The 22,676-nt window shown below is 36.1% G+C and overlaps 1 protein-coding gene across 10 annotated transcripts in view; it reads left to right on the forward strand.

Moving 5' to 3' along the window:
• Positions 1–22,676, forward strand: part of LOC115449331 (GTPase-activating protein skywalker) — a 144,648-nt gene that overhangs the window by 56,248 nt on the left and 65,724 nt on the right. For all 10 annotated transcript variants that reach the window (XM_037442087.1, XM_037442088.1, XM_037442092.1 and 7 more), the window contains one exon: positions 887–1,089. In XM_037442087.1, coding sequence (XP_037297984.1) covers positions 887–1,089 — 203 coding nt within the window. The remainder of the gene's footprint in view (positions 1–886; positions 1,090–22,676) is intronic.

The raw sequence follows: 22,676 nt of genomic DNA on the forward strand, positions 1-22,676 counted from the left end.
ATATTATAAAAATTTGCAATGTCGACATAGACGACATGATGTTTTTTGTTACTATGACAAAATCACGTGTTTATAATTTATTATACTTTTATCTATGTCAACGATATTAATTTACTATGGATTTATGGCTCACAAACAATTTTTTTTAAAGCATAACATTTCAAATTTCTACATTTGTGTTTCACTAAAAATATCTAGAAAGTTCTGAAGCGCGTCACGGCGAGCTTCCAACAAAGTAATTTTCACATTCCAAATATGTGTACCTCTCGATCAGCAATTACGTATGCACTACGAAATTTTCGTTCGATTGGCGCACTTCCAGCGCTCTGTGTGTTCGATTCCATTTGATAACTGTTTGTACGATCACAGTACATGCTGTTACCGTGTGATACCCACGATCTGTTTATCCAGAGATCGTGTAAGCGCATTGGTTTTTGCAAAATATCTTCATTACGAACCGGCTTTACGCGTTGTTGTTATTCCATTATAAATACCTCACTCCAATGACGTCAGTCATTAATCAGGTAGCGGCGAAATTATTTTTAGATCACTTGATCAAAACTACACATAGCTACGCATCTAATTATAAATGGGTCGCAAAAGTAGTGTGCGTCGGTCGTACGGACCGGCACGCGCACCTCACGGTCAAATAAACAATCGAAGTGTGACAGTGTTGGGCGCTATCGCATTTTCCGGAGGCTGGCGAGCTTGGTTGCGCGAGCGGCAGTGCCGCCGGCGCGCGCGCACCGAAAGCATGTGCCCCGCGCCTCCAGTGCGATGTACATAGAACCGGCCGCGTTCCGCGCACCCAGCGCCGAGTCCCTCGCCGCTACCGACACCCCCACGCAGATCTGGACGCAGTGCTTACCCTCGCCGTTATTCGCAGGCAAAAAAGCGCCCCTCAAAACCTTCGACGAGATCCAGCCGCTGATCCAGCAGGCGCGCAAGCGGGAGCTCAAGTTGCTCATCAGAGAGAACTCGTGGCCGATCAACAGCCCGGTCCGCGCGTCGCTGTGGCCTGCGCTCTGCCGCCAGCACCAACATGGAAAATCAATGCTCGACGGATTCTACTGGGACATGGTTACACAGGTCAGTGATCTTTCAAATTACGCAACCGCATCAAGCCGCGATCGGATTTTTTCCTTCAAGGTGTGCGAGTCGATCGCGCTGTATGTAAAGAAATTCGTTTTGTCTCACAAGGTGACGATAATAAGAGGCGTTATCTCGCGAAACCGGCGAGCTGTTTGCATCCCAAGGTCACGTCTATTTACTTTGCGCAACGCCGCCTGAGCGCTTGTCAGATATCGCGCCCCCAGATAACACGGACTCGTCCCCGCGAAGGTCGAAAAAAATCGGCTCTTTCTTTTTCCATTACGCTGACGCAAATCGGAGCCAGAGCCTAGTTCTAAATTCAGATCGCGTGGATATTTGTTGACTCGATCGTGAACGTACTTACAATTCGGAACAATATCCGCGTCCTTGCGCGTCAAACCGAGCAAAGATGTCAATACAATAAAAGTGGCCAGTTGACGAGGCCGCGTTTTGAAGCCGTGTAAAATGTTATGTACGCGTCAAGTTGAGTGATGGAGCGCGGCGCTCGGTGCGCCGGCGGCCGCGGGCGGGTCCTTGCGTACGACATCAACGCGTTCGACGGGACGAGCTGCGCGCGCGCATCCTCCGCGTCACAATGGGAGCGGCTCTTGCATTTTAATTAGCAGCCAACCGCACAACAATGGACGACTAATTATACGACAGGTGGATAAAGATAATGAATAGAGGCCGTAACGATATTGTTTATTAGTTTGTTGTTTTCGCGAACGTAACGACAATGTTGTCGATAATGTTTTGACGGAAAAATTTAACTTATTGCGTAGCCGACGTGAACGTTTTTGGTAAATGGTACGTATAAAGTGCATTAACTGCGTGTGTATGTACGCGCGAGAGATTGGCAGGGTTTCAACGGTCGGAGCCGGCTCACCTTCAGTACTCGTGCGCCTACACAACACACATGCGCACACTGATGCACGAGCTTTCGGCATTTTATCAATATTAATGGAAAACTTGTAGCACGTGTTGAATGATAGAAATTGCCAGTTTTTAGTAATCTCATTGTTGTTTATACACGGCAGGTCGATGATCTCGCGCTTATGTGATTTTGGTACAATTACCGTTGATTCATGACGTACTATCAAATGTTTATAATGAGCCATTTTTTATACGCGATGACGAATTTTATGTCAGTGGCTGTCCGGAAACATAATACTGATGTTTTGTAGTAGATTTTTTTTTATGATTTTGTTGCATTTTATCTGTATATTATTTTAATATTATCACGAAGAATTGCTTGGCGCCGGTTTTCTGAATTAACATACTTAAAATTTCGTTTTATAAAGCCGAAACTTTTCATAATGATAGCTCTGTAGAGGATTACGCGCGGAGGTGTGTTCACTATCAGGTAACGCATTATCCCCCCTAATAAGAAACCAAGATATATGGTTTTTAATAATTAGATAGAATACAATTATCCCTCCTTTCCCCGAAACTCTTTTCTTAGAATTTGTCAGTAACTAAAAACCTTGAACGTAGAACGTTAAAACAAATAATACAAGTATTAAAAATGTAACAATTATCTTGTAAACAGCCATTAAACGCTAATCACATAAGCGGAGTTGTGTCAATTGTAACGAGATAGCGAGCGTATTTATAAACTGCGTTGTTTTTTTTTTACTCGTTTTTTTTAGTATTTATCAGATATGACACCCCCTAGAGCTCGCTTTGTAACAATATTATGTTTTATTATGTATTTATTAATTATAATATTACAGGAGTTACACCCAAGGCGGTTATATTTACATTGTCATATTGCCAATTCAGAAGCAGATAGTTATGTATAGGTATTTCGTTTACTGTCATTGTCAATAATCGCTTTTTTTATAAAAAAAAATGGACCAATCAGAACAAAGATTATTTGACATGCTTACAAATGAGTTAAATTAATTGGTTGATGATTATACTCGAAATCAGATTGACGATTGAGATTGGGATCGTTTATTGAAAACGGCCGATAGTTGGTACATTATTAGTTAGAGTTTTTATAGCTACGCTTTTGAATTCCGCCAGCATACAATTAAACATATCTATGTTCCGTTCAGTATAATAATGCCTTGTAATTGAAACGCCCTGTAATGCCCGTCGAATCTATAGTATAATTCAAAGGACAGAACGTTATCACATAGAATTTAATCTGTTATAATATCACGGGTATTGATTTTACTTCTATAGACATGAATCTCATAGTTCTATACAGTCTTAATCCGGCATTAAAACAATTGCGGTGTATAAATCAGAAATAACTACATACTTCTGTGCATCCATTACCAAACATTGAAACATATTCCCATAATTAATCTCATAATTCAAATCTCAGCGCAGAAAACACTGTACTATGAAATAAAGTTCAAAATATATTGTATCCAAAGATAATGTACTTGAGCAAACCAGGACCTGTATAGGAACCTTTCATCATGGTTTAATAAACTGCGTTGCGCGTCATTCGTAACCATGGAGGCTGCAAAGTCTTCGAAAAGCCGGCCGAGATTAATTATAAAAACCGCAATAAAATCCGAAAAATAGTTTAATTTTAATGTCTAACATTCGCGTAAACATAAGGTATCATTATAATACAATGTTTCCTTTACGATATTGTACGTGACTACCGATTGCATTCCGTGTTTGTGTCAAACGATCGTGTATTTTTTATTATTACCTGTGCTTATCACTTATCGTGAATTGAAACGGATTTTGAGCAAAATATTTGCCAAAAATTCTGTTAATTGATAGAGTCGTGTCGTACTGACGAGCATAAATCTGTCTGTATTTTTAGTGTATTAGAGTTGATTTTTAGAATAATGGTTGAGAAAATTATATTTAGTATATAATAATCAAATTTTTATTATCCTATGTATAGATTATGTATTATTACCTCGGATATCATTCAAAAATACCCCTTATTTTAATAGGATAGAGTCACAGCTGGAAATCATAAAATACTAGTTGCGGTTATTTTCGTCAACTAAATCCCACTATCGTTCCTTATCACTCGATATTTAATTTTCCTCAAAATTCCCCAACGATGGCACACCATCCGATTTCTTCAATGCTGAATGCCAGTACGGTGACACGACTGTTCATTGAAACCATTCATTCCGTGTTTGTAAATAGGATGAGTCAAAATACCGGGACTAGTGCCACGCGTCCACATCAAGGGGCGAAAGTATTCCGGTTTTCTCAGAACCATAAGGAATGCCGCTCTAAAAATGGTTCATGAGATCATCTTGTAATATTGTGTTCGTTTGTTATTAGAAAGGTTTCGATGATATTGCAGTTGGCTCGCGGATCAGATGTACATTGAGATAGGTTTATGATGATGGAATTGAATGGAGCGATGCGGAAGCATAATAGTTGTGGAATGGTATTTTAGCTTTGTCCTTCCACAATAATATGTTTTGGGCTATGAATGGTTGTAATGGATAAATAGATTTCCGGAGATGTCATTTCTTTTCTTAATCAAGAGAAATAAACCCGTGATTCTTATGGACTTTTAATTTCTTTAAACATCGCAATCAGATGAGTCATTAAAGCAAAAAATACCGTTAGTATAGGTACAAATGTACCAATGAATATAAATTTCATACGTTGTTTATCTCTGCGATCAGTGCCACTCGAATTTGGGAGTGAACCACAACTATTAATACAATTTGGACGTTAAACTCTTACGTATTCGCCCTAACAATTAAAGACAACATAAACAACTCACGTTTTCCACTTGGCCAGTGAATTATTCACCAAATGTAATACAATGTACGTTGCAGATACGTCCATGTTGGTGCCAAAACATATGAGAATGCACTAAATATCCATGGTATTGATGAAGGTTGGCGTAGCGTGGTGAACTTTGGTGCGGTGCCAATGCGGCAACCTCGCTCGTCACGAGTTGACACCGGTGGCTTCCCAAAGATCGGTTCGGTTGTCGCATCGGGAATGTAATGGTCGGCGACGTGGCCAATCTATTGCTTATGTATGGCGCAGTGTGAGAGAGGCAAGTGTATGTACTATGAAGATGGCAATGGTCAACGTATTTAATTATGTTGTATTGATTTTTACATTGATTTAAATTATTATTCAAACACGTATAAATATAGTCTAATGCTCTTTGATTAAATCTGTTACCTCAGCAAATGATAAATGCCCTTCTAAATATTTTACACAAATAACTACAATAATATTCTGCAAAATAATTTGTAACGAATCCTCTTAACAAAAACATGAATAGTAAAATAAAACAGTTACAATGGTATAATCCCGGCTAGAGCTCTGGACGTCGTGTCCGAGCGCACAGCGTCCCGCAATCTCATTAAACGTAATCCGATTATATCGGACCGAATCTCTTTGTTCTTTTGTAAGATATTACAGCTCTAATTAAACCTATATTTTATATCGTTAAACATAAATATCTAATAATGCTCGGACGTCATAGTCTTTCATCGCGGATCAAAGATTTTGATGAGTTCACGGGAAGTTCGGGAATAGATATGGAACTATTGTGTGTATGGCCTATTTTCAAAAAGTATTTATATTAATTTTGATAATGTTGACTTAAAGAAAGATGTCGGAATAATTGGTGCGGTGGATTTCACAATGACTAATATGTAATGAAATTATCGTTGGGGTAATTGATAAACAATAACCCTCTCTATGTCTATGCCGGTATAAGCCAAAAGTGAACCCTTTATAGCCTATTTAATAGGTAAATTTTTGTGTCATATAATTGTTTTGAAGTTCTTATAGAACTCAAGCAAGTATAATAATTATATCATTTATTTCAGATTATGTAATCCATATAAAAAATATTGTTGTTACATTCGCTGAAGAGTTGAAAATTAAATTGTTATTTAAGTAGGCAGTATTTAAAAACGTTCCATATTACCTAAAATATCCATACGTATTGGACAATTTTATTAATTTCAAAACGAGGTAAGCGCACACATAAATATATCAAGGAGTATATTTTTCAAATCTAATATTACCGCGATTCGACCTGCATCCGGCTCAGTAGTTAAAGAGAGCGGTAATTAATCACTCGTCGCGCGGTCGTCGGTTTGTTTACCGCGCTGATAGCGTTGATGGTTGTAACGCCGCGCCGCGCCGGCCGGCACAGCGATGCCGGTCAAGTGTATCGCAAGAGATTAATTAACCTTGATAATGTAAGGTGTGTCGCCGGCCTTATTTATTAACAGAAATTACACGAATGGAGGATTGGTTCTTGTGTAATTTTGAATATTGAAATTTTCAAGTATTTTATTCTGTTGAGTATTATTGTGTTTGAGTTTTGTTTGTCGATAATATTGCTTCAGTCACACAAAGCTGTGTTACAGTGGCGAAAGGTCTATATAACCCGATTCCTGTCGACTTTTCTTTATGTAAAATTTATATAGAATCTAATTATTATTAGAACGATTTTCAGACCGCATGCATGCATATTAGCACCTATATGTTGGTCGGTTTCCCTTTCGGAAAATTTCACCTTTCACCACTGCTGTGAAATATTTTTTCTGACTATGATCTGGTGCAGCGACTTGCGTGGGATATAGAATGATTGATTTAAAACCTTTGTTTACTTACCCCCTTATTCATAAACGTTATCTAAGGACGGAGTAAAGATGTGATAATAAGTCTGTTATTTAGTGCTGACGGCATGGCAGCCGTTGCAATGCGTGGAAATAGGTCCTGTGGTCTTTTTACTTTTCCCTGTACGAAACATTTTAAGAAAAATCTCGACTATTCATAACGAAAACTGAAAATATTTTCACAACATCTAATTAGCGTGAGTCATCGCTAATTATTTTTAGACATCACGAAATATGTTTTCGAAAATATTCCTCTCACAGCATTGTCAGCGGTTTAACGTTAAAATTCCGCTCGTTTAATTTACTATGACATAAAAATCATAGTTGGCCGATAATTGATACACTTACATAGGTAAACCGGAGCGTACCGTGGCCGACTGCCAAATCTTAAAATAGTTACAAAACCAGCACCATTTTGTTTTTCTCACCTTCTGCGTGCATTGTGAACTGTGGTCACATGAGCGGGTGTGTTTAAACATTTTCTGTTTAGTTTTTTTTTTGTGTAACAGCTGTTTTTGTAAATCAAACGTTCGCGCGTGTAGTTACAAATACATGTATCTTGATGGTCCACGTAGTTTTATTTAAAGTGTAATTGTAATGAGCTTTATTAGTAGATTCTGTATAGCGGTGTGTGTTTTGTTTTTATGTACACATCTGAATATTTTCAGTTCCTGTAGGTTGTGGATTTAATGCCTTAGATGTGTGTTAACTCATGGATCATATTTTGCTTCGTTTAAGAGAATATCTGGACGGATTTGTATGAAATTTGAGCCACAGATAGACTATGACCTTGATTAATATAAAAGCTATTTTTATTCCGGTAATTTGCTCCCCGGAGAAATATTGGAATATTTTATATTTTTTAAGCAGATGACGCTGACGTCTTTATGTATCGTTTCATTGATTTAGTCATTTTTGTAATAGGAAAGGATTTTTAGGCGTGTGAAGCCGCGAGCAACACATAGTGTTGTATATTTTTCATATACCATGACAATGTATTCCTTAATTCTTTATTACATATCAACTCGACAACTTAATCGTTAAAATTCGTGTTTCCGCGTGCAATCAAGAAAGTTGTAATTCCGCAAAATGAAATCATGGGGACTGGGGTGAAATTAATTGCCAGCCGCGTGATATGGCTGTGTAATTTTGCGCGTGCGCAATAATTATACAGGAAAATGACGTATTATTCGTGATCATTTCCATCGAACGTTCTTCCTTCCTGTGACAGTGTTTTTGTTTAATAACGATGCTTATAATTAGCGAGATGGTGATTACCATAATATTGTTATAGTTGTTTATTGTAATTAGCCTTTCGGACACGTAATAGCATAAGTATTCAGAATATTGCGAGTTGTTGGGTTCGATTCCCAGTTCGCAGTAGTAAATAATTATGCATGTTTTAGGTTAAAACGATTATATGTAAGTTTGTTGATAATTATGGCACGGTATGGGATTAGGAAATAGTTATTATGAAAGGTTTTTGGAAATAGTTGATAGAGAAATTGTATATGGTTTCTGGGTGTATTTTTAGTGACGTTTGTTTTGTGGTTAGCCATATCCCTAAATTGGGTTAATGCCAGTTTTGTCATCTAAAGGAGAATCGTAATCTAATAGATTACTGTTCTGTGTATACTAATTTGAATTACAGCAAACAGATTTCCGCGTCCAAGTTAATATTGAAATAATACTCGGATTTTATCTCGCTTTTTTATATTATTATTTTTCTACCGAGTTTTCGCAGATGCCTTTATAATCACGGAAGGGACTAGGGTTTTGGTCTTCCAAAAAGTCAAGGGTATCATATCTACCCACATCACTTGTATAATTTTAAAATGTAGGTAGATATTGTAACTTTGACTTGTCGTACGACCAAAACACCGTCAGTCAGTTTCAATGTCTAACATTCGCGTCAACATAAAAAACATTAAGTTAATAATATTCACATTAAAACCATTTAATATATAGTTGTTTACCAAAACACAAAATCTCCATTACATCACTCACATTTCCGCCGTATTGTTGAATAAAACAGCATATCTTTTGCCCGGTGGAAAGTTCACAAAAAACAACATAGAAATGAACTCAGTACACGGTCGGGCGAGCGCGTCCTTCGGCGAGTCAGCTGACACCAGTCACGCTGTCTCGGAACCTGCTCCAGTTGTGCTCTGTTGTGTCTCATTTAGGGCTGTCACAGGCTAGTTATCGTGAGTTACGTCATCATAACAGAAACAAGAAGACAATAACAATAACCACTGTAATAAGATAAGAGTGTTATTAATAAAAGTGCTTAAATAAAATTAGTTCTCAGCTAATCGTCAATGTGGACAGTAGTACACGGGATTTGTAATTTCTTTTTAAAAAGCATTTACGCGTGTGCCCGAATATAACTTGTCAGTAATTCTTGTTATTGTAATGTTATATGTAAAGTCGGGTGCTTGAGGGAAATGAAAAATAGGTTCGAGAATACTGTATGCATTGTTGCTGAGACACATTAATATATGGTTTATTACAACAATAACCCTACAAATCCCTGTTTGAAATGTCTGCTGTCGTTTTGAAGAATTTTGTTGGTTATTTTGTGTGTAACTAATGAATTTATAAATAAGTAGTGCGGTAATTTGCATAGCCTTACTGATTACATTAGAAATGTTCAGAAGCACGAACAATTATGTTTCGATGCTTGTGCCTTTGTTTCATTTCGCACTTAAAATGTTATGTATAGCTGCCTTAATCTCTATAATGACGTCCACACAAATCAGTCCTTTACTAAAAGTGACCAAAAATTTTGCTAACGCACATTCATCCTTATATTATTTAAATAATTACTAAGTATCGTCTCAACGTGCCAACCCTAATGGTGGCTGTCAGGAAGCGGCGTACAAGCGCACGGAGCCTATTTCCTGAACGTGTTTTACACATTCCCAGAACACCTTGATACTGTTTGTTTATTGAACTTATGTTTTTATAGCTCTTGCGGGCGCTTTGTTGTCTGCCGCTATTTCAATTTTATATTATAATTCGGTTCAGATTTTTAATGTTTTATTTATATAGAGTGTACTTTGCCGTCCAAGAAAAAAAAATCTATAACAGTTAAATTAACACATTTTTACTTTACTTTACATTATTAACACTGTTGTGGGCAAAAAATAATAATTGAGCAACCCACACATTTACTTGAGGCTGGCTGAACTAAAAATGATAATGCTCAAGTATCGACATGATCGTGGCCAAGAAAAACGTCTTAATGGTCGGTTTGACTTAAAAAAGTCGCATTTCTGTCACGTAGGTTTGGTAAAAAATATTCTAGATCATATTAATTTAAAATTGATTATTATAGTGATTAATCTAATACTAAATGCAATTAACATCGCGTGAGTGGCCAAACATTGGTCGTATCGTGGACGTTGACTTTTATAATTTAAAACCAGCTTTAATAATTCTATACTACACTTTGTTATAATACGCTTACAGTTCGTTATACCTTACCTTGCAATCTGTCTTAGTTCTCTTACTTATCTATCTTTAAAAGTTCTAATGTAATTCACAAAACGAATAAATAAAAGAAATTCCGACAACATAATGCCCCCAGTTTCCTATATGCGTGTACCTAATTCGAGAAAACCTCAATTAATATTCTCCTAAGGAATTTGTCTTCGCGACCTTGCGATTGTGGACGCGTCTATCGCTATGCATTAATTCTTGTATACATATAGTATGTTGTATATGTATATTTGTTATTGTTCTGTGCATTGTGATAAATACATTTGCATATTAATTCTATATTAGCACATATAACACTCGAATGCATAAGTAATTTGTAGTAATGCATCTATTGTGCATTGATTGTTTTCCTTATGCTAATTTGTTTCGCTAATGGTTTGTTTGTTATGAATACGTATAAGCTTAAGAAGTGTCGAAACTTCGGTACTTTGCTTAAAGTCTATGATAGCCAGTATGGGTGATGCTTGGAACGGACTTTAGCGGGTATCATTCCATGGACATTATAAATCAGAAGACATTTTAACGTATGTTAATAAAACATGTTTATTAGTTTTAGACTAACTTTCGTATAGATAGTTTTCAGTACACGTATAATATAATAATAATATCAACCCAGTATTGCATGCTGTCCCTGCCCCACTGCTGGGCACAGCCTCAACTACTACTGTGAGGGTTAAGGTGTTCGTCCACCACGCTGGTTTAGTGCTTATTGGCAGACTTCATATACCCTCAAATTTCTAACAGAGAACTTCTCAGGTATGCAGGTTTCCTCACGATGTTTTACTTCACTGTTAAAGCAATCGATAATTCAGCGGGAATACTCACGTAACTTTAGAATAGTCACAGGTGCTTGTCCTTGGATTTTGAACATTACATTCGTGTCGGCAGTCCGTTCCACTCCCAACTAGGCTATCGCCCCTTACAACGTATAGCATCATTCTAGTGATTGTACTAAGAATATATTCTCTACCAGCCCTTCTAATAGCCTTAGCTTGAGTATAAGCGTCTATATGTCTAGTCACGATCGAAAGTGGTGTAAGGTCAACTGATAACTATACACACATGTTCCACCGGCATTATCTTAATTAAGTAAATTAATAAAGAATTTTAACGAAGTGTATATTAACTATAATAAATATGTAAAATTGGTGTTTCTGTGTACAATAGGGCTATTGCACAGGTATTTATTAGCTCTGTACTTATTGATTGTACTATAATTGTGTTTTAGTAGTATAATTAAAGATAATCACATGAAAATATGGCCAATGATCGAAACAATTATCATGACATGAATTCAGAAACTTGAAATATACTATACTAGACCTCATTTAGGTACAAGAAATTGATAATCATTCTACATTGTAATTTATCAAGAGACCTGAGTAGCAAGCACTTGAAATTGTTATCGATCGTCTGAAAACGAAGTAAATAACACCAATCTGATATTTCGGAGACTTAACTGTCTTTGACGATACTTACAAGGTTGTGGACAAACTTTAACCAATCAGTCGGATGTTAATTTATTTATTGCACTACATACATATTATCATATAAAGGCGAACTTAATCCTACAACCTTTCTTTACCAGTCAACCTGAGGTGGTACAGAGATAAAAACATAATAGGTGCACGTCAATACACAGTCATATCAAAATTCAAAACATAAAGCGTTGAAGCCTCTTGGTAAAGTAAAGCCTTTTTCAGACCGTTGTCTGCCACAACCTAACAAACTGCACGCTCGCGCCGGCAAATCGGGTTTGCGCAATTGAAGCTAATTAGTCGGGTACTAGTTTTCGTTCCCGCTGCGCTGGAGTGCACGCATCGGCCCTCGCTGATTAAACACTGACACACGACGGCTTTATTTGTAGATATAATGATATTGTCAGTTCAGTAGATGAAACTGCTGTGGAGATAGGCTGGGCGAGGTAGGAACGGTTATTGAAAGAATTAGTAATACAGAATGTTCTAGATGATAATCTAACATTAAAATTAGTATGTACATTGTACGTGTATAGTGATAATTAATGGTGTTTGTGTCCATACGACGACTGTAACGAGAGAGAGGGTTCAATCAATTTCCGTATAAATGCAAATGTTTTGGTGTCAAAATTAATATTCCTTCTAAAGTTATGAGGTTTGCAATCCAACAAGATTTCATTGAAGCCAATTAAATAAGAATATTTGCGTTTATCTGAGAGTTTACAATGAAGAGTAACCATAGAAATTCATTAGATTCTACTGACCCGTCTATTTATATTAATAGGTTTTAGAAATATAATAATAGAAGATCTCAGAGTTCAACAGGACGGATGCAAATAGGCCGATCGAGTAATAAAAACGATCTCGTGCACATTTATTGATATTAAATAATAGAGAGACGTCAACGAACTCATTACGCAAGTGAGATAACTTTGTCACTCCTTAATGTACCAGGAAAATCACTACGCTACGGCCCTGTTTCAAACACTTGTATATCCGTATGCTGTTTTTGTATTTACGTAATTTTTTTTTTAATTTTGCTGTCTATGAGCGACACAATCTGTGGTTTCGTGAATCAGTGTGGTTCTAGTGTTACGAACATTGATCGTATAGACGGTGTGAAACAATCCGCACCTATAGAATTATATTACTGTGCGTTTTTTAATCTGCCATGATGATGTCGATTGACGTGTTGAGTCGGAAGTCGGAACCGTTCGATGCGTCACATAAAACAATAATTGGATTACTTAATAACCGGAATTGGAATTGAGAATAATAAAAACACAATCTATTCATTTACGGGATGGTCTCTTTTCTTTCTATTTGTTTAAAATTTCTTGCAGTATTTTTAAACGACAATTGTTTGTCAAAACTTAAGCTTGCTGAACAGTGATTCAGTTGTCCTTCTGTGGTGCATCCATGACTCTGTAATTAATAAATATTTGTTGTTTGTAATGTATTTTTACAGTCACAAAACTGATCACCCTAAATATAATTATAACATAGCAATGATATAAGTAGTCGTATTTGACCTAACACAATAGTATTTTACTAAAGCACGCGTCTAAAGTCATGTTTGCACTCGTCTTATCGCATTACCACGTTATCGACTCGTTAATTGTATGCCGGCATTGCATTAATAGTCATTTTTGTATTAACACATAGCTTATTCGTTTTTATGTTTTAACAAGGAGTTGCTATGTGCGGGTTGTATATAAACGCTTGTAAGTAGACGTGGAATATGAAAACTGTAACGCTTTTTAAATCTTACAAAAAATTTAATAATGCGAAAAGAAGATCTACATCAATTAGTCTCGGTTTAAAAAAAATACACATATTTTTTATCAAGACTTGGAAAAATACTTTCTCTGTAAACAAGTGTATAAATATTGTATTTTTGCATTAAACACAGACTTTTAGGTTTGTTTTAATCGTTTATTAGTGTGACAAAATATTTATACACGCTTGGTAATATAACAATAGTCATGACGTTGTTTTTGCGTCACATTACATTATATTTTTCGAGACTGCGTTACGGTATTTATTGTGAATCGTTAAAAATGCAACAATTCATTTAAATCGAGTCGAAAATACTGCATGATCAATTGCTAATGAGGATAATGTTAAAAAAAGAATGTACGATAGATTGCTCGTCCAATAATAATATTTATTCTGTATTTTATACAATCAAATTTGGGTTGGGTCCCTTTAATAACGAGAGGGATTGGAATTTTTCTGCTGGAGTTTTGTGGGTAGTTCGACTTCGTATACCTATTTTGGAGATGCTCATAGAAAACTACATAATTACAATCTTTAAAATAAAAATATCTTTCAAAAATACAACTATTGAAGTATATGTACAGTGATAATATGTTTTTTCTTCATATCATTAAATATTTCCAGTTCCACGTAAATCGTTTTGTATCGAAGCATATTACAAGAGTACTTCAAGTAGTACATGTAGGGAAATACGTTACTGCACGATGGTTTATCGCAATAATTACCAATATAATGCTATTTGCAATAAAAAATACAATAAGACTCTTTTATTTCTCCATAATGGCTGAATGAGTAAAACATCTGAGTAATATTCTGACAGATGATTGATTAGTGATGCGAACTTTCTCAAATCCGAAACCAGATTCGTTATCGACATGTTATTTTTTTTTGTGAATAAAACAATAAAAATGTTGAGGAAAATATTGTTTCGGCGAAACTAATATAGAAAAGGAATAATACAGGTTAAAGATACAATTCCAATTACGATGTTTATTTTGAGTACTATAAGTAACCAAGTTCAACAGAACGGATAATCATAGGTTACAATTATAAATTTATGCATAATAGAGAAATGTGTCCAAATCTGGTAAATTATATGGCATAGTCGAATTCCTGTCAGTCGATAGATCGATAAAGATTCGTACAATCGACACCGAAGCCTCACATCACTATCATTGTGTAATATTTCGCAATAGTAATCGATGCAGTGAGTTATGCGTTTTTTATCGTGCGCACGAGTGCAGTTGTCCGACGGCGACGTGCGACGGCGACCAGTCGTTAATTAGTCGCTGATTGCTAGCGCGGTCCGCGAACCCACCCGGGTCACTGTGTTTTGATACCGTGAATTATTGTTTTGAACGGCCCCTCGTTATTTACGGTGTTTATTGTAATGCAAGATTGTCAGTTCATATAATTGCATAATAAATTATTTGGCGTCTGTAATGAGATAGAATTTGTTTTGATTAACAAATTGAACGAGTGGAAGCATCGGCCTATTTGTACTGAATAAATAACAATTCAAAAACAAAATATTCTTATCACATTTCGCACTTACAGATGACATAGAATTTTATATTTCACTAGGTTTATACCCAAATATTTGTCCACATATAAACAACCTACCGAGAATATATTCAGTACAATACTGACACTTGATATGGTTATGTGACAACTTTTGTAAGTATTGAAATTGTTAACAAAACAAGTCATAAGTTTGGGCTTTTTAGCTTGTTTGTAACGGTCGCAGTAGATGTAAGACATTTTTTCAATCGGCCTGTCGCCGTCTTCTGCTAAATGAGGGCCTCCTCAAGTGAGCGTCAACCATCCAGGTCTTAAGTATTAAAAAGACATTAATGCGACTATTTTTTTAAATAAATAATAATACTAAACATTAAACAATACTTTATAATTCAAGGTGTTGGATGGTGTTTCTACTGTGTATGGGCGGTCGTATCGATTACCACCAGGGGCCTTATTCTCTATCCCGCACGTTATTTTGACAGTGTGTGTCAAGCACGTAACACAACGCATCATGTTTAGGACTATAGAAATTTGGCTTACAGAATACCATTTCACACACATTTCTCGAAGATAACATGACACGGCCGCGTTACACGTTTACACTATCATACAGAATAAGAGCCCAGGTGAACGGCAAGCTCGGCTCGACATTCAAAGCGTAAAAAAAATCATCCCGCCTTTTTCATGACAAAGTTTGAATGTTTCTATATTATTAGCTATGTAAACGTATCGTTATCTCAAGAAGCTTCATTAATACTTGTATGTTTGCAACGTTAAAATTAACTACTATTTTGTAGCGATAAGGAAATAAGCGTATTAAGTAAACAATCTATGGCCGACTGTGTGCGCAATGATACTGGATTATGATAATTATGTCTGAATTCTTGAGTAAGGCCTGGCAGTTGTAACAAATAGCTAGAAACTTGAGGATTGCGAAAATTAAATTCCTAAGTTTCTAACATAGTAGACAGGTCTCTTACCGCTTTTTATTTCTGACTAGCTGACCCGACAGATGTTGTCCCGTCTTAACTATGAATTTGCAGCGCGCATTCTGTCAATCGCTGACAGTTATTTCACACAATTTACATTTAATTTATTAATTTTTCTAATTTTTCGCGCATTTTATTTATTTTTTTCTTTCATAAGATGTTTCTCCTGACAATAACAAACACAACAAAAAAAAATTGTGAAATCGGTCCAATCGTTCACGCGTGATGGCGTGACCAAGGGTAATAGGGATTCATTTTTATATATATATATAGATGATATGTACCAATGCACTTATTTCTGCCGCTAAATTGTATTATTTTGGTTGAAGGACACTACCACCAGTGACATTGTGTGAATAGAGCGTCTAATGTTTCAATTACGAACACAATACAGGATCATACTGACTTCTGTTTTGGTATATAAAGTATTACTGTTTATGTGCAGCCATAACGTTTATCATGGAAGACCGATCTACTTGTGTCGCGGTTTAAAAATAGGTTAAAATCTTTTGTTAAATAAATTCTCCTATAATGTGCCTCAAGCGAGCGACACGCATTGTTAAGTAAAGTTAGCTGTATTCATGGCTTCAAAGTTCCAGCACAATGTTAGATGCAGGTGTACAGTAGTCTAGTATATCTGTCTACTATATAATTTATAGAAACTTCTAGAATTGCGAATAATTTGAAAGTTAATAAAATTTATTATTTCGGAACATTAACAAACTCCCGTTATAAATCTTACAATGGTAACTATGATGCTGGGCCGGTAACTCCACGTTTTGACATTGACAATGTCATATAAATATAGCGAGATATATGGATCAAAACGCGAATACAGTTTTCACTACTGACCGACATTTATATGTTTATGCGACTTTACGAGGTTCTCGTGTTTTTGACATTTCTCAGTTGTGCGATGCGTGATTGGGCAAGGGAGACTTTTTATAGGTTTTACTATCGAAATATATAAGCTTTTGAAAACAAAAACATATTGAATTCAATTAATTAAAGAAAAAAAAAACTATTAAGTATTATTTTTGAAGGCAAACAAAAAAAATAATTATGTATTGTATTTGTAATAATTCTCTCATAATATACAAGGTGCCATGGCCTTTTAAGCATTTAAAAGCTAACCTATTTTAGATATAAATATTTGGTTTGTATGTTGTGGGTAGATAGAGATGCTACGGTACGTTGACATACATCGCTATTTACCACGCTACTACGCTACATGTCCGAAAAAAACTGTCGGAAATTCCTGCTCTAAAGCTGCGTGTACACACGGTGCGCGGCGAGTTTTTATTTTACACCCATAATAGGGTTCAGTAATAAGTTGCGAACTGGTGAAAGGCGATTCACTATTTGATTTACACTTTTAAGGCAATAAATGCTGATTTGTACTTTGCAAGTGTAATAAAAAAAGGGTCCCGTATAGACAGATGACGTGAGCGAAAATTAAATATCTAATCTATCTTTTAATATGCCACTCTCTTCGCATAAATTACTATTTATTTTTAGAAAATCACACAGTTCAAACCTAAGTACTATAAATATAGAGAGTGTAATTATTTTTGGCTCAAACAAAACTCATCACAACGACATCTGGCGGCACATGTTTGAACAACATTTTGACCCAAGCCAATTTAAACTGCTTAAATACACGCACTCGCGTGCGTTGTAGGACAACCTTAAGGCGGGGCGGTTGCGCAATTGCAGAACGGCGCGAGCGCAGAGTGGCGCGGCGTCGTTTTCCATTTATTAGGTCGATCTATTCCCGTGCGTTATCGTTGCGAGCATTGCCAATATTTATGATATCATTTGCCGCGAAACATGCACGGTACAAAAACAATGTGCCTCTGGTGATTTTTCAGCGAGTTTTTTCTTTCCGAGTCAGAATTGCTTGGGCGTTCGCGCTTGTTGATATGATGAGTGTGTTTTATAAAATTGTACTTTATTTTTTATGTTTAAAGATTAAAATACTTAATAGATAAAAGATAGCAATCTGTAAATAAGCGATCGCTCATTGAAAAACGTAATATTAGCTACTGGGAGTGTATTACCTACACAACATTCTCTAACTATGGTATAAAACATTTTATGGTATAAAACATGCTATGATTGAAATGATTTGGTTGATCACCTCTTTCAGATTAGTATTTTATTCGGTATTTTGAGATTCATATCTTGCTTATTCGATGCCGAATTCTTAAAAAATGGTCTTCCATAATTTCAGAGCTGCCCTGTTCTGCTCACAGGCTACATTAACTTAGTTCGAATCAGTTATATTATATTCTGGGTTTTAAAATACCAACTCATTGGAAGAAGATAGATTTAATAATGTGATTATTATTAGAAAAGATATAATACCTGACATGCTTAAATCTAGATTTTAATTAAGCTCAATTTAGTAATGTGGCCATAAACAAAACATTTAATCAGTGACATTCAGTTCTGTAACTTATTGTTTTGGCTGTCGTTTGTGATCGTTGATACAAACAAAAATATTTCAACGTCAAATGCGATTTGTCACACACACCAAAACATATTTTATTTATTGAACCATTAAATTATATATACTAGTGTATATACGAATGCATCATTGTGGTTTATTGATGTAACTATTTTTCAACTATCCCACTACAAAACATTATTTTTTATCCCCAAAAGATTAATCTAATTCAAATTAAAGAATTACCGAACTAAAACATAAACACAGGTAACCGACATTATAGATAAAATTGCAAAAATATCATACATAACACTCAACAGCCCGTCGATAACCCTAAGGTCAGTCCGGCTGTATCGCATTTATCAATCGTAACTAAGCACTGTAAACAAGCTGAATCGCCGGGTTATCGGGGCAACACTGTTTGTAAGCACAGTGCGCGCGCGCATTACGCGGAAACTGTCTCCCGCGCGACATTTGCTGCCATGTGGGCTATCTATCAAACTGTGGCAGCGGAATTTGCCGGAACGTTCTGCGGCGCGATTGCGGAATGGCCGGTGCGTATGCGAATTGTTGGTGGAGGCGGATACAAATTGTCCCAAGTTGATTTTTTTTTCATATGGCGACACGTATGAACCCAATACAAATGATTAACTTCACGATAAGTGAGAACAGTCTTCCATGAAAGTTAAGGGAATCGTGCGTCTATTGTCGTCCTTTGATGAAACGATGTGGGCCATTAGTAGTTTCAAAAGACTCCGTATTTATATATGTATAATAAAAATATTCCTGGCTTAACATACTAAGTGGCGTGTTATCAACATTTAGTGGCTCTAGTTTAAAAGTAATAAGCGTGTTATATTAACAATGATAAGTGGGTGAAAGTGATAAACATACGCGGGCACGCATCTTTATCTGTCACGTTTAATTCCTTTGTTGTTATTACTTTTATCGCGCCGTTGTGAGACTGTAAGTTATCATCGTTAAACAATAATATTTTCTCGTTTAAGTCGCCAGTGTGTCAGCGGCTGACACGCGACGGATTTTTTTTTATGTTTACGTGAGATACGGTCGCTGTTGACGACGTTTTGTTCATACAAACATGTATTATGTACATATATATATTCCTTTCCCAGTTTCCCTAGAAGGATAAATAGGCTTCCCTATAACTGTTGATGATGTTTCTAACGCTTTTTTTGGTCGTTTGCTCCAGTTTCGGGTACAATTGACTTGCCCTTTGAAAGATGATCAAATATTCCGTTGAAGCAGACTTTTAATTTCTTTTAAATATTCCTTGTGTATTTTTATTATTTCTGAGTTAAAATTTTATTTGGGATATTATTTTTCTTGCTGAAATTCCTTGAATGAAGGCGAAAAATGCTATATATCCGTCAGCCGTCTGACTGAATTTTATAAATATTGCACTCCTCTCACCATGAAACAGCAAGTGTTATTTTACATCCGGCCACTCTATACAGCTACATTGATAACTTTATTTTTATCAAATACTCATATTCTGATGACGAAGGTATTCCAATCATCCCATTTGTCTGAGTCATTAAAACACACCCTTTTATTATGACAATCTCATTCAAGAACGCCATGCTATCCCTTACGCATTGGATGGTAGGCGGTAAATCTCATTACTTGTTTTTGTTTGATCATGCACTGTTTTCACGTATATTATTACTTTTCAAAAGGTGGTATACGTGCTAACTGCGCTGAAAAATAGTTTCGTCTCTTGTAGTATTCACTTGTACCTTTTTATAGTAAATAAAATAAATTAATCCGTATAAGTGTCTTAGAGACCCTGAAACGTCTTGTCTCTGATACACCAGATGAAGGAAGAGCCGATGTGTCCTACCCTTGCGTTCCTCCAGCGCGTCTGTGTTGTGTCTTGTTGCGTTTCTTTATTTTTAGTGTATAGCCATTCAGCTGTGTGTTGCATCATTACCGTGAGTTATTCGATCGTCCGTAAGTGCCCCGTCCTAATACTCGAATGTGTATTATGTATATCTAGCCGTGTTCAGATACCACGAGTGTTTTTCACAATCGACTTGCGGCCGGGAAAGATTTACAGTGGCGCACGGCACAGCGATACGCGCGCAGTTATTTCCGACGGAATCCGTCTTGTGGATTTGCCGTTCCCGAAATAGTATCATCGATCTTATTCGCAACAGAGAATAACATTCAACTTATTTATTTGCACGGTATATAGGAACAGTTTCGCCTTATTTTCGTAGTTCATTTGCGTGTTGCCGGGCCGCGCCGTTGTGGATCGTGAGCGCTGTGTGATCTCGTCTTGGACCGGAATGCTCGGCTCCGTCGTCTAGTAGATAACAATGCGCATCAAATTCGCATTTGGGCTCTGTCGGTCCACTTTATTCAATTATACGTTGATTGTCGGTGGCGGGAGGTCGCGTCGGGGTTGTGTCCGCAATAATTAGGGCCTGCCTGTCGCCCACACGTGCTTGTTTAATGGATGTACACTGTACATATAATCCTTCTCACGTGGACTGGGTTCACGTGTCACTATGCCATTGTAGTTTTATTCGTAATAAATACCATTTAAAGATCATTTCTCATTCTGGTTTGTGGATGCTGAATGATGGTGCTTTGTTTTTAAATCCTGGTTTAGTCACAAAATAATGAATATTAAGGCGATACCTCAAGGTCCATTTTCATACATTTTGTTTCGGCTTTAATCTGGGTAACTAAACAAATATTGGCAAGTAAAGAATTTAAATTCACGTCTAGTTAGTGATTAGTTCTCGCAGTTGAAAGAAAAACGTAAAAATAATTAATAATCATGGATATTTCGGCCTTTAAAATTTAATATGACGAAATTTTAAATCGTATCGCCTTAAAGGTACAAGAGCATTATTTTCCATTGCCAAGCGGGTCTGGAGAGTAATTGAATGTTTTGAATGTAGTCTCAATTTCAACTATTCTTATAATGTTAAAACCAGAGGAATAACTTACTATGGCGTATTATATGGCGTGGTTTTTTAGTTAACAGGGCAGCTCGACTATCAGATAGTGCTATTTAAGTGCATTTTTCTTACATTGAGAAAAAAACGCGCGTTCCCATATTATTAGTTAATATACTAACATGTATTTCAATAGAAATCCAGTGAATAAACGCGCATTTGATCATGCCTTGACTGTTTTATGTACACTTTATTTCTATAGCATTTTCAGAAAATGTAAACAAACTTAAGTTATTATTAACATTTACCTACCCTACATTTTGAAATACAATTGCCATTTAGAAAAATACAACTGGAGCAACCTATTTATTTGTCAAACAAGGTCCTTGAAAAAGATCTAAAGAGAAGGTTTGTTTACAGTATTTACATATCCTTTTGAACTATGTTAATAATACACTTCGAACCAAACTAGATTTTATTTACGTTGCTCGTTGTCTAAACACCGAAGTTACGTAAAACAATAAAGAACACGTAATGTTATTCAAGTCAAAAATTATGGTCGAATGTGTTATCGTAATACATTGTACAATCCATTTGTCGGATTTAGTATGATCGGCGGAATAGACTCCGCAGCCCACGTGCGAACAGCATTAGCTGTGTGAACGCATCGCCAATACAAATTGTCCTGTTTACGTAATTTATGCCTGTTATTGTTATTTGACGCGAACAATTGGCAACGTCGCGTCGTGCGAGTGCGAGAATTTTTAACAGTGTATTTTTATATATTTTTTGCCAAAATATATTTAATTTGCCTGTTGTAAACATAGATTATGCTGTCAGATCGTGTATACCATGCCCGTATCATAGCTGACATAAACATGCATTTAAGTATGTATCAATATTTTTGTACCACATTGTTGGTGAAATTCTTTCGCATTATATTTGAAATTATATCTGTCGTAAGTGTCATAATTGCTTGAAAGATTTCATCCACGCATTGCATTTCATTGATAATTAGCGATTTCACACAACACGCAGTGCTATCATTAGATCTGAAGTAAGCTGACGTAAAGCTTTCGATACGGGTAGTTATTTTTAAATTACTGCCAGTCAGTTTATTGATTGCACCACGTAAAACCTCTTCTAAAATTAACTCCATATATGACATGAGGTACAATATATCGCTGTCCATCTTGCACTTTCTGAATTTCGCATCTCACAACTCTTTCCGTCCATAATGAGTTTTCCCAGAATGTTCCTTATTTACAATCCATAATGACAATAAACTCGTTTCGTCCTCGGACATGTTCATAATTAATATTATGAAGCACCTGCGAGAAATG

Source organism: Manduca sexta, chromosome 23 (assembly GCF_014839805.1).
Source record: "Manduca sexta isolate Smith_Timp_Sample1 chromosome 23, JHU_Msex_v1.0, whole genome shotgun sequence".
Lineage (NCBI taxonomy): Eukaryota > Metazoa > Arthropoda > Insecta > Lepidoptera > Sphingidae > Manduca > Manduca sexta.